The sequence below is a fragment of the Eulemur rufifrons genome, chromosome 1 (genome assembly GCF_041146395.1).
Source record: "Eulemur rufifrons isolate Redbay chromosome 1, OSU_ERuf_1, whole genome shotgun sequence".
Taxonomy (NCBI): Eukaryota; Metazoa; Chordata; class Mammalia; order Primates; family Lemuridae; genus Eulemur; species Eulemur rufifrons.
In genome coordinates this window covers 6,307,877-6,322,005 of record NC_090983.1, presented here as the reverse complement: position 1 = coordinate 6,322,005, position 14,129 = coordinate 6,307,877, and the positions used below count along the sequence as shown (strand labels likewise).

General features: G+C 42.7%; 1 protein-coding gene across 2 annotated transcripts in view; it reads left to right on the top strand.

Annotated features, from left to right (window-relative positions):
* The window catches only part of DGKD (diacylglycerol kinase delta), a 103,788-nt gene that overhangs the window by 27,294 nt on the left and 62,365 nt on the right, over positions 1-14,129 (top strand). For both annotated transcript variants that reach the window (XM_069468819.1, XM_069468744.1), the window contains exons 2-3: positions 1,500-1,610; positions 3,552-3,632. In XM_069468819.1, the coding sequence (XP_069324920.1) occupies positions 1,518-1,610; positions 3,552-3,632 (174 nt within the window). In that variant the 5' untranslated portion in view covers positions 1,500-1,517. The remainder of the gene's footprint in view (positions 1-1,499; positions 1,611-3,551; positions 3,633-14,129) is intronic.

The following is a 14,129-nucleotide window of genomic DNA, read 5'->3' as shown; positions in this document are numbered from 1 at the left end:
ATGGCTGTTTGTGCCATAAGGCCAGCACTGAAAGCACAGAGTCCATCCTGATTGGCACGTGGTGGTGGCATGTGCAGCCAGCCCACTTTGCCCAGGAGTGGCACCATGAGGATGCCCTGTGGTGGCATAAGGGGGGGAGACTCTGGGGTGCTGTGTGCTGGCCTGCACTGTGCTGCCCAGGTGTGGTTCCTGGTGCCCGTCCACGTGTGTGTTTGTGGTATGTGGAGCTGGGGCCTTTCTGCAGCCTTTGTCTCTGTTCTCCTCCCTCCGCTGTCATGAACAGGCTGATGGAGGGTCCTGACAGCGCAGTCAGTGTTCTGTTCTTGCATTCTGACACGTTAGGGTGCCATGAGGTTTCTGTGTCTTGTTCTTGGCTGGTTTTATCTTGGGTAGTTTCAAGTGGCCACAGTTGTACTTCATGCTTATACTGTTTTAAAAAAATTAGTAAGCCTGCAAAGCTATATGAGATTAGGTAATTAAACAAAAGTTTCTCTGAACCAATATGTGTGTCCTTGAACAGAATGTTTATAAATTCTCCCTCCATTTGCATGCTGAGACTCCTTGTGGAATGGCCCTTTTTGTTAGGTCGGGTATAAGCAAGTGTGCAAATGCTGAGAGCCAGCTTCTTGTTTTCATGTGTGCTATTTGTTCATTTTGACCATGTTAGTGGCTCTGAGCAGTTCAGAACATCTCATGCCCAAGTAGATCCTTGAGCATTTGACTTCTGCGTGGTGGGGGGCTCACCATCCCATTAGGAGTCTGGCCCATGGGGACCAAGGGGAGGGGACAGCTCCCGGAGAAGCCACGTCTCCTCTGCTCTTGGCTTTGATTGAGCCAAGGCACTATGTCCACTTCTGGATTTTCTGAAGAGGACACCTCCTGTTGTGGGGTAGACCCATCAGATCTCGGGATGAGAGGAGTTTCAGTGCCGGTGGTCGAGGCGCTTCCTTCTCCCAGTGCACACAGATGCACCTGCCTGGCCTGTGAGTGGCGGAGCAGGCTGCGGAGGGCATAGGACTGAAACCATGCTGAACCCCAGAACCCCAGAGCAACTGACGTGGACAGTTTTGGCAGCAGGATCCTGAGAAATGGCAGGAAGCCAGAGAACATGGAGACGGGGCCAAGAATAGCTGAAAAATACCAAATGCTAAAGTTGGAGAATGTGCCGGCATCTCAGTCCTCCTCCCGGCTGTCGATTACTGCTGTGATCCTGCCAGCCTCAATGTCCCCGTCTGCTCATGTGCTGGGTATGTCCAGGGCACACCCTGGGCCTCTGACACTCCTGCCCCACACAGGCACCACCCTCCCTAAAGAACTGGTGCACCCCTCCCCCGGTAGCACGCTCAGCCTGTGCATAGGTCAAGGTCTGGCCAGAGTGTGAGAAATGTTTCTCTGTGGAGACGTGAGTGTGCATCAGCTGCAACAGGGTGCATTTCAGCTGCAGGAGCAGAAGGGCACCTTGCAAATGCAAGTTCATGACTATGTTTCTGTACTTTCAGACCATCATCAAAGAGGGGATGCTGACCAAACAGAACAATTCATTCCAACGATCAAAAAGGAGATACTTTAAGCTTCGAGGACGGACGCTGTACTATGCCAAAACTGCAAAGGTGAGGCCCTGTGCAGGGAAGCACACAAGAAAGTGTCCCTGGAGCTGCAGGGGGTTGCTTGAGAAGAACTTTGATTCTCAGATTTGTGATTTTTAGCTAGATTTATAATGCTCTAGGCAGTCAGGTTTTATTTGTCTCAAAGCATATTTTATTTCTTATAAAAATTAATTTTTATTCATTTTCCTTTAAAGTCATCACCAATGGGGAAACGAAAAAAGGGTCACAGAAATAACCACAGTTGGATCTCTTTCTTTCAGAAATATGGGGGATCATGGGCAATGTATATAGCCTGATCTTTTGTACCCCCATAATGAGCTGAAAAACAAACAAAAAAAAGAAAAGAAATATGGGGGGCCGGGCGCGGTGGCTCACGCCTGTAATCCTAGCACTCTGGGAGGCCGAGGTGGGCGGATCGTTTGAGCTCAGGAGTTCGAGACCAGCCTGAGCAAGAGCGAGACCCCATCTCTACCAAAAATAGAAAGAAATTATATGGACAGCTAAAAATATATATAGAAAAAATTAGCCGGGCATGGTGGCGCATGCCTGTAGTCCCAGCTACTCGGGAGGCTGAGACAGGAGGATCGCTTGAGCTCAGGAGTTTGAGGTTGCTGTGAGCTAGGCTGACGCCACGGCACTCACTCTAGCCTGGGCAACAGAGTGAGACTCTGTCTCAAAAAAAAAAAAAAAAAAAGAAATATGGGGGATCACAGGCTTATAAATCTCTTATTATGGACTAAAAATTTTTTTGAAGTATATTGGGCTTCTTGGTATGTGAACATAAATGTGAAATTCTTTACTTCTAGGCTTTCTAGCAATTAGCCTTCTTTCTGTGTACTCTGGTGTAGGTAAGATTTAAAGCTAGAATCACCAGGCAGATGCTATTGGAGGAGGAGCCAGTGAAAGTTATAAGTTACTGCCTGTATAAATGAATATGGTGTTAGACATTTGAAACACTAGTGTGTTGGCTGGTGTTCTGAATACCTATATTTTTGTATCAGCATTGGTGCCATTACTGATATTTTGATATTAAAACTATGGAATCTGAATCATGTACATTTTGAGATATATGCCTAGAAAGTTATTCCATTAAAATTTGAAATCCAACAAAGCAGCTTGTTTAGAAAGGGTTCTGACCACATCTCGCACTTAAAGAAAACCCCTTACTATTATTTTAGTTCTGTTGGGAGGGGATGAGGAGGTTACTTAAAAGTTTGAGTCTCTTTTCTTAGTATTTCCTTCAGGGCTTCAGCATAGAGTCATCTTAGAATAGAGGGATTGGCATGGTAAACAGGACGTGTGGGATTGGGAAGAGAGGCGGGCAGTGGGAGGAGGTCCCCAGGCCTAGTTCCCAGCTGAGCTTTGGGGCCTGTCTGTCTCTGCAAGACTAAGACTAGATTCCTTCTGCTCTGCTCTCTTGTTTACTTTCATGGCCAGATCCCTTCTATTTGGGCCTGTCTTCTCCCAGTATAATTTATTTCAGCCAGGACTTTTCCCCCTAAATGTGCTAGCTGGAGGAACTAAAGCTGGAAGGACAGAGAATCCTCAGTCCAGACTCTCTCAGGTGGAACACTCTGTGAGGACATATTTCACATTTAAAAGTGAGTGCTGGTATTAATGGTAGTGTTTTGGTGTTACAAAAATATAAATACAGAAATACCAGCATTAGATTTTCTTTCCCCCTCCACTAATGCTATCTCTAATGAACTCCCTAGATTAAAAAAAAATCCTGGCACTATACCTGTGAACCTGATGCTCTTGGTTAGAAAGAAGAAGGTGGGTGGATTAATTTGGTTTGGCTTATTGATAAGATGCTAGAGTTTCAAGGTGTTAAGTGCCTGTGGGTGCTTGGTGGGGGCCAGGGGAGTGGCGGGTGGCGCTGGCCGATGCTTAGGGACGTGCCTGTCCTGGCGTGCCTTACTCCCTGTGTTTATCTCTCTCCAGTCAATCATATTTGATGAGGTGGATCTGACAGATGCCAGTGTGGCTGAATCCAGCACCAAAAACGTCAACAATAGTTTTACGGTAAGATTCTTAAGTCACACCTTTCTTGATTCTTTACCATGCTTGGCTTTCTTTTTTGATTTGAACGAATACGAGCAAACAGTTCAAGCTTTTTATCCTTTTCTTTCTGATTGGAATGATTCCTGATATATTTTGAATTTAACGCAGAAAATAATACTGTACTTGGAGAATAACTGAGAATTTGGTACATGTAAGCACAAAAGAACAAGAGGGCCAAATGAATTTTTTAATGTGTTATGGTTTACATCTTAACAGTTCTGTACAGAACTTTGTTTTTTTGTGATTATTCTAGAAAATTTGGAAAATGTAGAAAAGTATGTTAAAGAAATTAGCAACCATAAGTCAACCACCTGAAAACATAGAATATTAATATTTTGGTTCATTTCTTTTATTTTTTTTCTTTTATATATATTTATATATATATATTTTTTGAGACAGAGTCTCGCTTTGTTGCCCAGGCTAGAGTGCGTGCCATGGCATCAGCCTAGCTCATAGCAACCTCAAACTCCTGGGCTCAAGCAATCCTTCTGCCTCAGCCTCCAGAGTAGCTGGAATTATAGGCATGTGCCACCACGCCCAGCTAATTTTTTTTTCCTATATATTTTTAGTTGTTCAGCTAATTTCTTTCTATTTTTAGTAGAGATGGGGGTCTCACTCTTGCTCAGGTTGGTCTCAAACTCCTGAGCTCAAATGATCCACCCACCTCGGCCTCACAGAGTGCTATGATCATAGGCGTGAGCCACCGCGCCTGGCCCATAACTTTTTAAAAAAATAATTTACTGATGGGCTTATTCTTATTTTCATTTTTTTATATATACACAGAATATATATAGATAAATGAAAACATGAGGGACTCTGAATTTAGCTCTGAGTGCCTTTCTGTTCACATTCCAAAAGTTGTTTTTTCTCCAATAGGAAAAATGTATTATAGACAAATTACTTTTCTGATTATCCATGTTATTGAAGAAAATTTTAAAGTATATAAATATAAGTAAGGAATTTTAAACCATCCATATTTCTGTTACCCAGAGATACCCAGTAATATACAGACTGAGTATCCCTTATTCAAAATGCTTGGGACCAGACATGTTTTGGATTCCAGATATTTTTGGATTTTGAAATATTTATATTATACTTACCAGTTGAGCATCTCTAATCTAAAAATACAAAATCTGAAATACTGCATTTCCTTTGAACATCATGTCAGCACTCAGAAAGTTTTAGATTTTGGAGCATTTCAGATTTTGGATTTTTGAATTAGGGATGCTCAACCTGTATTTTGGTTAATATTCTCATCAAATATTTTTAATAAAAATTTTTAATCTTCACTTAATGGGCTATTCCTAATAATATCCTTCAAAATTTTGTTTATTAATGTTGCATAATTTTCTGTCATAGGAATGTATATATTTAATTAGTCTTTATTATTGAACATTCCATTTTTTCCTCTCATAATATTTTGATGCACACTTATACACAGATTCTTTTGTGCCTTTCTGATTATTTCCACAGTATAAAGTCTGAGAATGGAAGTCCATTTGAGGCAACAAGTATGAACTTTTAAAAGGCTTTTGAAAAATAAGTGACGTACTGACACATGCTACAACATGGATGAGCCTTGAAAACATTATGCTAAATGAAAGAAGCCAGACACAAAAGGCCACATATTCTTTGATTTCACGTATATGAAATGTTCAGAATAGGCAAATCTATAGATTCAGAAAGTAGATTAATAGTTGCAGTGGGCTCTGGGGAAAGGAGGAGCGATGGCTAATTGGCATGGGATTTCTTTTTGGGGTAACAAAATGTTCTAAAATCAGAGAGTGGTAATCTTTGCACAGCTCTGTAAATATGCTAAAAAATGACTGAATTATACACTTTAAAAGGTGAATTATTTGTGAATTATATTTCAATACAAAAATATGGAAAAAATAGTATGGCACTATGGTTCTGGTACTATGTGAATTACTACATGAGCTTTGTCAGCCTGGTCTGAAAATGAACCTGGATCTATATATTATCTCTATGGGGAAATGTGTGCAGAGTGCCAAATAATTAACTTCCAGATGTAGAACCTGCCCTGCACTGGGGGAACCTCTGGAATACCTCTCCGACTGGGACTCGTTCGTGTGGTGTAGGCTTGGATGATTCCCAGCCCGCAGGCAGAGGCACTGATTCCTCCAGATTTATTTTAAATTTTCTTATTGCTCTAAAAGCCGGCTTTTTATCTGAAGACGTGCTGAAAGGACAAGGGCAAGATTAAAACTGAGGTTCCCCAGAAACATTCTAGGACAGAAAGCCTCATCCCATGAACAGTCAGTGATGATGTATGAAGCGTGGTGTAACGGCAGCATTTGAGTCAGCTGACAGGTGCCCCGTCCCCCGCAGTTATGCCCCGATAAAGAGTCAGTAAACTCTGGGTACTGGGGCTGCAGTTGATGCCGGAATTTTCTTTGTTTAAAATTCGTTCTTTACGATCTTTCGCATTTCTACCTTCTGTGCTGCTCACTGTCTGAACGCAGAACCTATCACTTACCAATATGGTGGGCTGCAGGAATCTGTGCACAGATCTCTCTTCAATTGGCTGTGTCCTCCTGGAAGGCAGGGCCCAGCCTTGGACTTTGCTTCCTCATTCCCAGAGCCTAGCTCAGATGTGCTCAGGGAGTAAGTGCAGAGTGAATGAGTGTTTTTGCCCTGGAGTATCTCACTTGGCTTTCTAGCTATTCCAGTAGTAATTTCTAGATTCCACAGCTTCTACTAAAATTGCATGCCTGATGCAGACAACCAGTTGGTGAAAACTGCTGTATGATCATGAATCAACCAACAGATGAGAGCCTTTTGTAGCTGGGCTGACATGAATAAATTAGCTCCACATTAGAAAAGACAACTAACTCCCACCCCCAAATAGACCAAGAACTGTCCCATAAAGAGGCGAAGATCATACTTCCAAGGGAGATGGGAGGAGATATTTAGGGGAGAGGGTTTTTAGACAGGTATGCTGGAAGAAATGGTACAAGTGAGATTTAAAAGACTGGAGAGGGGTCTATCTGCTGGTGTTCCTATTTGTTAAGAACAAAGTGAAGCTGCAATAAAACTAAAGACACAGATACGGGTTTTGGATTCTCAATGGGTGCAGCCCTGCAGTGGGAACTTTGGGAGAGGGGAGTAGAGGAAACAGTGTCCTCTGCATTCTTGCCTTCATGTGGGGCCACCCCCTCACAAGGCCAGACACAACAGCATGGAGAGAAAAAATGGCATTTGCCAGCTTCTTGTCCCAGCCTCTGCAGTAACACATGATGTTGTATGCTTTTGGTGATGAAATGTGTCAATAACAATATTAACCTATGAAAACAAAAAGTCTTTGGTATTTTATTGCCAAATTGCTGTTAGAACTTACAGTAGTTTATGTTCCCAACAAGACTTTCTGAAAATATATTTCTCTATCCCCTTAGAAACACCATGTGTTAAAATTTTAGAACATCTTTGCTATTTTGATAAAGTGGTAATTTGTTTAAATTTCTTTGTTTATCAAAGTGAGGTTGAACACTTTTCACAGTTCATTGGCCATTTGTATTTCTCTCTTTGTATATATACCAAATATATAAATAAAATAATGTGGCTTTGCATGTGCTTTCAGATCATCAACTTTGTGTTTTTAGGGCTTAAAATTATCTATCTAAATATGCCCTTATTGGCCACCATAGTTTTAGTGGTTTTTTTTTTTTTTTTAACTAGATTTCATACACTGAAGTGGGCTAAAGTTATCAGCTAAAAATGCTTCTCATTTTTCATTCATATATCTTTTCTTTCTACTATTTACCATATTTTAAAATTATTTTTAGCCTTATGACAAAATTTACAAATTTGTCGTGATGGTATATTTTTACTACCATAACTTATCAAAGGACTTCGTCAGAGAAACATTTCTACTTTACTGAAACTTTATATATTTTAAATAAACTTTTTATTGAACTATAACTTTCATATCAAAAAATACACAAATACAAGTGCAGGGCTTCGTGTATAACCACCACCTGGATCAAGTGGTGGAACATCCAGGCCCACCTTTGACCTCTCCCAGCTGCCTCTCTCCAGATGTAGCCACTCTCCTGACTTCTGATACTGCAGATTAGTTCTGACTCTTTTAGGTCTTAAGTAAATGGACACATATATTCTTTTGTGTTTGCTTCTGATCTGTGCATTTCCTAAGTTCCCAGCATTTGGGGATTTTTTTTCTAGTTATATTGCTGTTATTAATTTCTAGCTTAATTCCACTTTGTTCAGAGAACAATGATTATAATACAGCCATTGAATATTTTCAGTATATTTATTTTAAAGTCTTTGAAAACTCAAAAATTTGATTCTTCTATGTATCTTTTTCTATTGTCTGTTTTTTCTATTGTCTGTTTTTCTCTTGGCTTTTGTTCCTTTGGTCTTTCTTCTTGTTATGCTTGGTAGTTTTGGTTGACAGACATTGTCTATTAAAAGTTGTCAAGATAATTTTATGCTCAGGATGATGATGCATTCCTTCAGGGAAGATTTACTTTTGCTACTGGTAGGCAGACAGGGTAACAGGAAGTCCTCTAACATCCAGTCTGAGATAGAGCTAATTTGAAGGTAGCTTTTACTTTTTCTCGTTGGTTGGTCTGTTTTCACTATCTCTCCTTTTATGGTATGTTCCTTTGGGGTCTCAGCTGTAAATTTGAGGAATTTACTCTCTTTTGGGCTCTGAATTTCAATTTTTGTCCACTAGTTCTATGATACTACCACAAGCTGTGTTCAGCTTTTTAGCCTCTTTGGTTTCCACTTTTGAATCAGTAATTGTCACTAGATTAAATTTTTTTGTGTCTTGTTTTCAAGCATCTGACATTTAAGATTGCTCATTATAAAATGTGTGCAACATGTTAGATACCATTTACTTGAAAGATAATGTATTTACCATAGGGAATACCAGTAAATTTTTTTATCTGTTGTAACTTATGAAATTTATTGCTCAGGCCTTCTTATTGTCTTATTTTTTACCTACTTGGTCTTACAGAGGCTGATAATGAAGAATTAATCTCTTTCAGGCCAATTATATTTGACACTTTATTCATGTATTTCTAAAAATTTTCACCTCTTCCATTCTGAAGCCCTGTTAAGTATGTGTTTAGAAAAATAATTTCATCGTTTTTGAGTAATCATTTATTAATAAAGTAACATCTTTTTCACACTGAATAGTTTTTGTGATTAACTCTGATATTAATATTGCCAAATCTTCTTCACTTTGTTCGTTAATTGATTTACTTACTGCTTCACTTTGTTCCAAACTAACTTTTACACTTAGTTTTACTTGTTATTTTAGGTTTATTTCTCACGAACAGTATCTTGTTAGAATCTGTTTTATTTCAGTTGGAAGCACTTTGCCTTGATTTTGGACTTCAGCCATTTTCTGCTGTTAGGATTTTTGTGCATCTGATTCCTGTGTTTTGTGGCTGTATTGTGTTTTGTTGGTGCCTCTCTTCTGTGTTGCCTCTTTATGGGCAGTGTATGCACTCTTTACTTTTATATTTTAGAATGATTTGAAATGAAAACTTTTTTTTAATGTTTACAGTTCACAGATTTTCCTATGCTAGATCTGCTTGTAGACAACCCAGATGGTGATGTCCTTTTTTTGGTGAAGCTTTGTGCCTTACAAAGTATTTAGTCACAGAGAGCATGCAACTCAGTGCTTTTGTTTCATGAACTATTCAGTTGTTTGTATCAAACTAATGAAAATGAGAAAGGAGTGAAGAACATGGAAGAAAATGTAAAATGTTCTGTTTTTCATGAAGGAATCAAGATATGGTATTTTTGTTAGATACCTTTAAGAACATCTTGTTTTCCAGTGTTGGTGTTACAGGAAGGCAACCTCAATGTTGTTGCCATCTAGGAAGGCGTTCGTGATTGAAATCTTGTAAGAGCCCCTTTTTCTCTTCTGTGATATTGGTTTTTTGCTTACTAGTTTGGTGTATAGTGAATCTGCCTTCTTCCAGACTCTGGTTTGGGTTTTCCAACCTTGAAAGAACTCTTTTTTCTTTTCTTTTCTCTCTTTTTTTTTTTTTTTTTGAGACAGAGTCTCACTCTGTTGCCCGGGCTAGAGTGCCGTGGTATCAGCCTAGCTCACAACAACCTCAAGCTCCTGGGCTCAAGCAATCCTCCTACCTCAGCCTCCCGAGTAGCTGGGACTACAGGCATGTGCTACCATGCCCGGCTAATTTTTTCTATATATATTTTTAGTTGTCCATATAATTTCTTTCTACTTTTAGTAGAGACAGGGTCTCGCTCTTGCTCAGGCTGGTCTCGAACTCCTGAGCTCAAATGATCCACCCACCTTAGCCTCCCAGAGTGCTAGGATTACAGGCGTGAGCCACCGCGCCCGGCCTCTTTTCTCTTATACTTAAAAAAACTATGGTTCACGTGTGTTGTCTTGTTCATTGGGAACTTTGCTTGTTTATTCATTCATTGGTTTGGCAAGCATTTTTTGAGGGTCTGTCCCGAGCCATGCACCGTGGTTTAAGTGCTCTATTTTAATGGTGAGCAGAAATGGAGAGGACCTCCTCTGCATCATTATCTAGTGGGGGATCAGATAAGCATGCACATGGAGGCTTAATATGCAGTAACAAACAAAACCTTCCATGCGCAGAAACCTTGGCACCAGTGGCATAGATGAAGGTGTCAAGGTTTCGTCTCAGGCTGAGACAAGTGCCAGGGAAAAACCACTCCATGGTGCCCACAATGAGGAAGACTCCACCTGGTCTTGGGGAGGGGCTGGGGCAGTCTTCCCTGAGGAAGTGAGGTTTCAGCTGAGAGTGAAGAGTGATTAGCGGTAAATCTCTGAAGGGAGCCTGCGCCTGGGTGTGTGCGCGCATGTCTGTGAGTGTCTCTGTTTTGTGTGTCTTTTGCAAGTAGGCACTTTGAAATGGGGGCAGGTGGTGAGACTAGGTGTGCAAAGGCCTTATGACGGGGACACAGCACAGAGTGTGTGAAGATGTGAAGGAAGGGTCAGTGTGGCTAAAGGAGGCCAGAGGGAGAGTGACCCCGAGGGGCCTAGGGCAAAGGCTTGGGACTTAGTCCTTAGAACCTGGGATGCCACTGAGTGGTTTTATTTGGTGAAATTCTCAGATTTGCAGATGTTGGAAAGTTTTACTCTGGCTGCAGTGTGGATTGTTGGGACTTGGGGTTTGCCTTAGAGGCGTAGAGGGTGTTGTGGTGTCTGGGGGGCAGTGGGCAGGGCCAGGGGCTCAGGTCAGCTGGGTGGCATAGATGAAGGTGTCAAGGTTTCTGCGTGTGGAGCAGCAGCTGGTTAAGTGAGCTGAGGGGTCCAGAAGAGGCCCCGGGACGTGGGGTCAGGGTGGGGGGGTGTCTTCATCTTCCATGTCTGTTGTGTTCTTTGCCTATTTTAGTTGGTTGAATTTCTTCCTCTTGTTCTAATTTATCAAAGTTTTGATTTTGTTTGTTATTGCATTAACCCTTCCTCCTTTCTGGCATACTTTGTTCAGTTTATTCTTATTTGGTAGGTAAAATACTTTTAAAAATGTTTTCTGTTTCACAAAGTCATTCTTCCCCAGGGAAAGATTTTCCTTTGAGCACCTCCATTTTCTCATGGGTTTTCACGTGTTTTCATTGACTTAGGATTTCCCCCCTGACTTACTAACTTCTGAGTGCTTTAGTGATTTCAGTTGTTTTCTTTAAGTCCTATGCTGTCTTTTTATAATCTTCCCTTAGCAGCTGAGGGCTGTGGAGCAGGCCAGGAGTTGTAAGGTCATTAGGTTTAGTGCTTTTATTTACTTATTTCTCCAAGTCGGTGTTTTTCGTCATTTTTAACTTAAGTCCTATTTTGATAGAGATTCAATGACTTTTCATCACCTCCTTTAATGTTATTTGAAGTTTAAGGGCCGGGCGCGGTGGCTCACGCCTGTAATCCTAGCACTCTGGGAGGCCGAGGCGGGTGGATTGCTCAAGGTCAAGAGTTCGAGACCAGCCTGAGCGAGACCCCGTCTCTACTAAAAATAGAAAGACATTATATGGACAACTAAAAATCCATATAGAAAAAATTAGCCGGGCATAGTGGCACATGCCTGTAGTCCCAGCTACTCGGGAGGCTGAGGCAGTAGGATCGCTTAAGCCGAGGAGTCTGAGGTTGCTGTGAGCTAAGCTGACGGCACGGCACTCACTCTAGCCTGGGCAACAAAGTGAGACTCTGTCTCAACAAAAAAAAAAAAAAAAAAAAAAGAAGTTTAAAAATGCAGTGAAAAGGAATAAAAGCAATGGGCCATAGCACGGCTTTATTTTCACACTCCCTCATCCCTCCCTTAGAGCCACCCCTGCCGAGTCCATTTGGTCTTGTTTATTTGATTATAATGTTACAGTATATGTAGTGAGAGCAAGGATTTTTGTCTGTTTTGTGCACTGCTTTATGTCAAGCCCAGCACACAGTAGGTGCCCATACTTTATTGAAAAGAAGAGTGGTTTGGTCACCACCAGCTCCAGAATGATTTGGGTCCTGCTCCTCTGTGATTCTGCTGAGCAGAACCTGAGACCAGACACTGGACGCAGCTACAAGATCTCATCTTGCTTCATGCAGCCTATAGTTCCGGGGCAGCAGACGTGAGCCGTGTAGCAGCAAGGGCAGGGCTGGGAAGGACCTAACACGGGTGCCATGTGGGCGGGTCTGTGTGTGGGGGGGTGAGATTCCATGGCCTGAGGCAAGGAGGAGTGTGGCCAGGTGGCTATGGGGTGGGAGGGGTGCTTCCTGCTGGAGGGACGGGGCACAGGAGGTGGGTAGAGCGGGCAGCCTTAGAGGTGAAGTGTTTTCCAGGCCAGGGGAATTTGGTCTTTTTTGTTGAATGTTTGGGAAGCCATCAGGATTTTTAAAGCTGGGTGGTAGAATTGGATTTTTTTGTTGTAAGAGTTTGGCTGATGCCGGAGATGAGATCTGCAGGAAGGAGGCGGCCCGGTGGATGTGAGGAGATGGGATGGGGCCTTTGCTATGCCTAGATGGGCTTGTGGAGGTGAGAGAAAGGGCCAGACAGGAGCGGCACTGACCTCAGGCAGGGTCCACGTGCCTCTTTGTTATTGGTACCTGGCTTTGTTTTAGGTAACTCCGGGAATTAAATAACAGTATTGAGGAAAAATGGGATATTGCTGTGATACTTCCTAGAAAGCAGCTCTGTAAACAGCAGCACCGTCATAGCGCCCAGCCAGGACTTGGCGGCTCCATCCCTTTTCCTTCACTAGGAGTGTCTTGGTATGGCAACCCTTCTGGCTTTAGAAATGTCCCCTCAGAGACTGACTTCATGGTGGCCAGTGTCAGAGTCTCTGTCCCTTTTGAAGGGGACAGAATCAATACTGAATTCAAGTTAGTGAAGATCTCTTAGACTAAGCAGGTCAAAAGGACTCGTCACTTGAGGTGGACATGGGTGCTCCTGATGGACAGATGTCCTTCACAGGACAGTGGACAGCGGGCGAGAGCTGAGCCTTGGCCCCTGTCCCTTGGAGGGCAGGGAGCCCAGAGCACGCTGCCATTTCTGGGAGAGCATGGGAATGCCTGGTGGAAGGCCCTCTCCGTGGGGACCCAGCACCTGCCTCCTGGCCCTTGACACCTGACCCTTGACACCTGGTGCTGCCCTGCCCCTGTGCTTCCCTGGCCACCTGGTGTCATGCCCTCTCCTATTTCAGGGGGTGCCACTTACCAGCTGCCTCTCCTCTTATGGCTCTCTGTCCCTGAGAGGCCCTCCCTGCTCCTCCGCTTCGGGCGGCATGCACGTCGAGTCTGTGCTCAGGCCCTGGCTTTGCCAAGCACACACGTGAGTCCCTTGGCAGGCAGTGGGCTGGGTGCTCCAGCTCCCTCGGTGGGTGTGGCTCTAGCCCCTCCTTGCAGGCAGTCACCTGCATAGCCGGAGGGCAAGGCCTGAAGCCGCTCTTCCCTCAGAGCCAGAACTCAGAAAAGCCCAGATGGGCCAAGAGACCCGAGGAAAGGATGGTATTTCTAAATTGTTCCGGTTGTTATGTTTGGGGCCTTGTGATGCAACATATTCAATTGCGTTTTACTTCATTCATAGAGAAACTTATGTGCTATGTGGTATTTCCAAATAGTAGGCTTCCCAGAGGGGTCAGGGCCTCTGTCTTTGAATGTCCAGGGTCTGTATTTTCTCCACCAGATGTAAGACCCTAGACTGCAGGACTAGGCTCTATTTCTTTTTTTTAATCTCTGAAAGTACAGGGCCTTGTGGGGTAACATAAATCTTAAAGGCAAGGACTTAGAAGCCAGGGTGTGAATCTCAGCTCAGACTCTTGCTAGCTGATGACCTTGGGCAAGTCACAGAATGACTCTGAGCCTCAGTTTCCTCATCTGAGAAATGGAGCTAATAATAGTACCTGCCTTGTGGGGTTGTGAGCATTAAATGAATTAATACAATGTAGGCATGATATAAGTGTTTGCTATTATTAACATTGTGATTATAGGCACTCACTGAT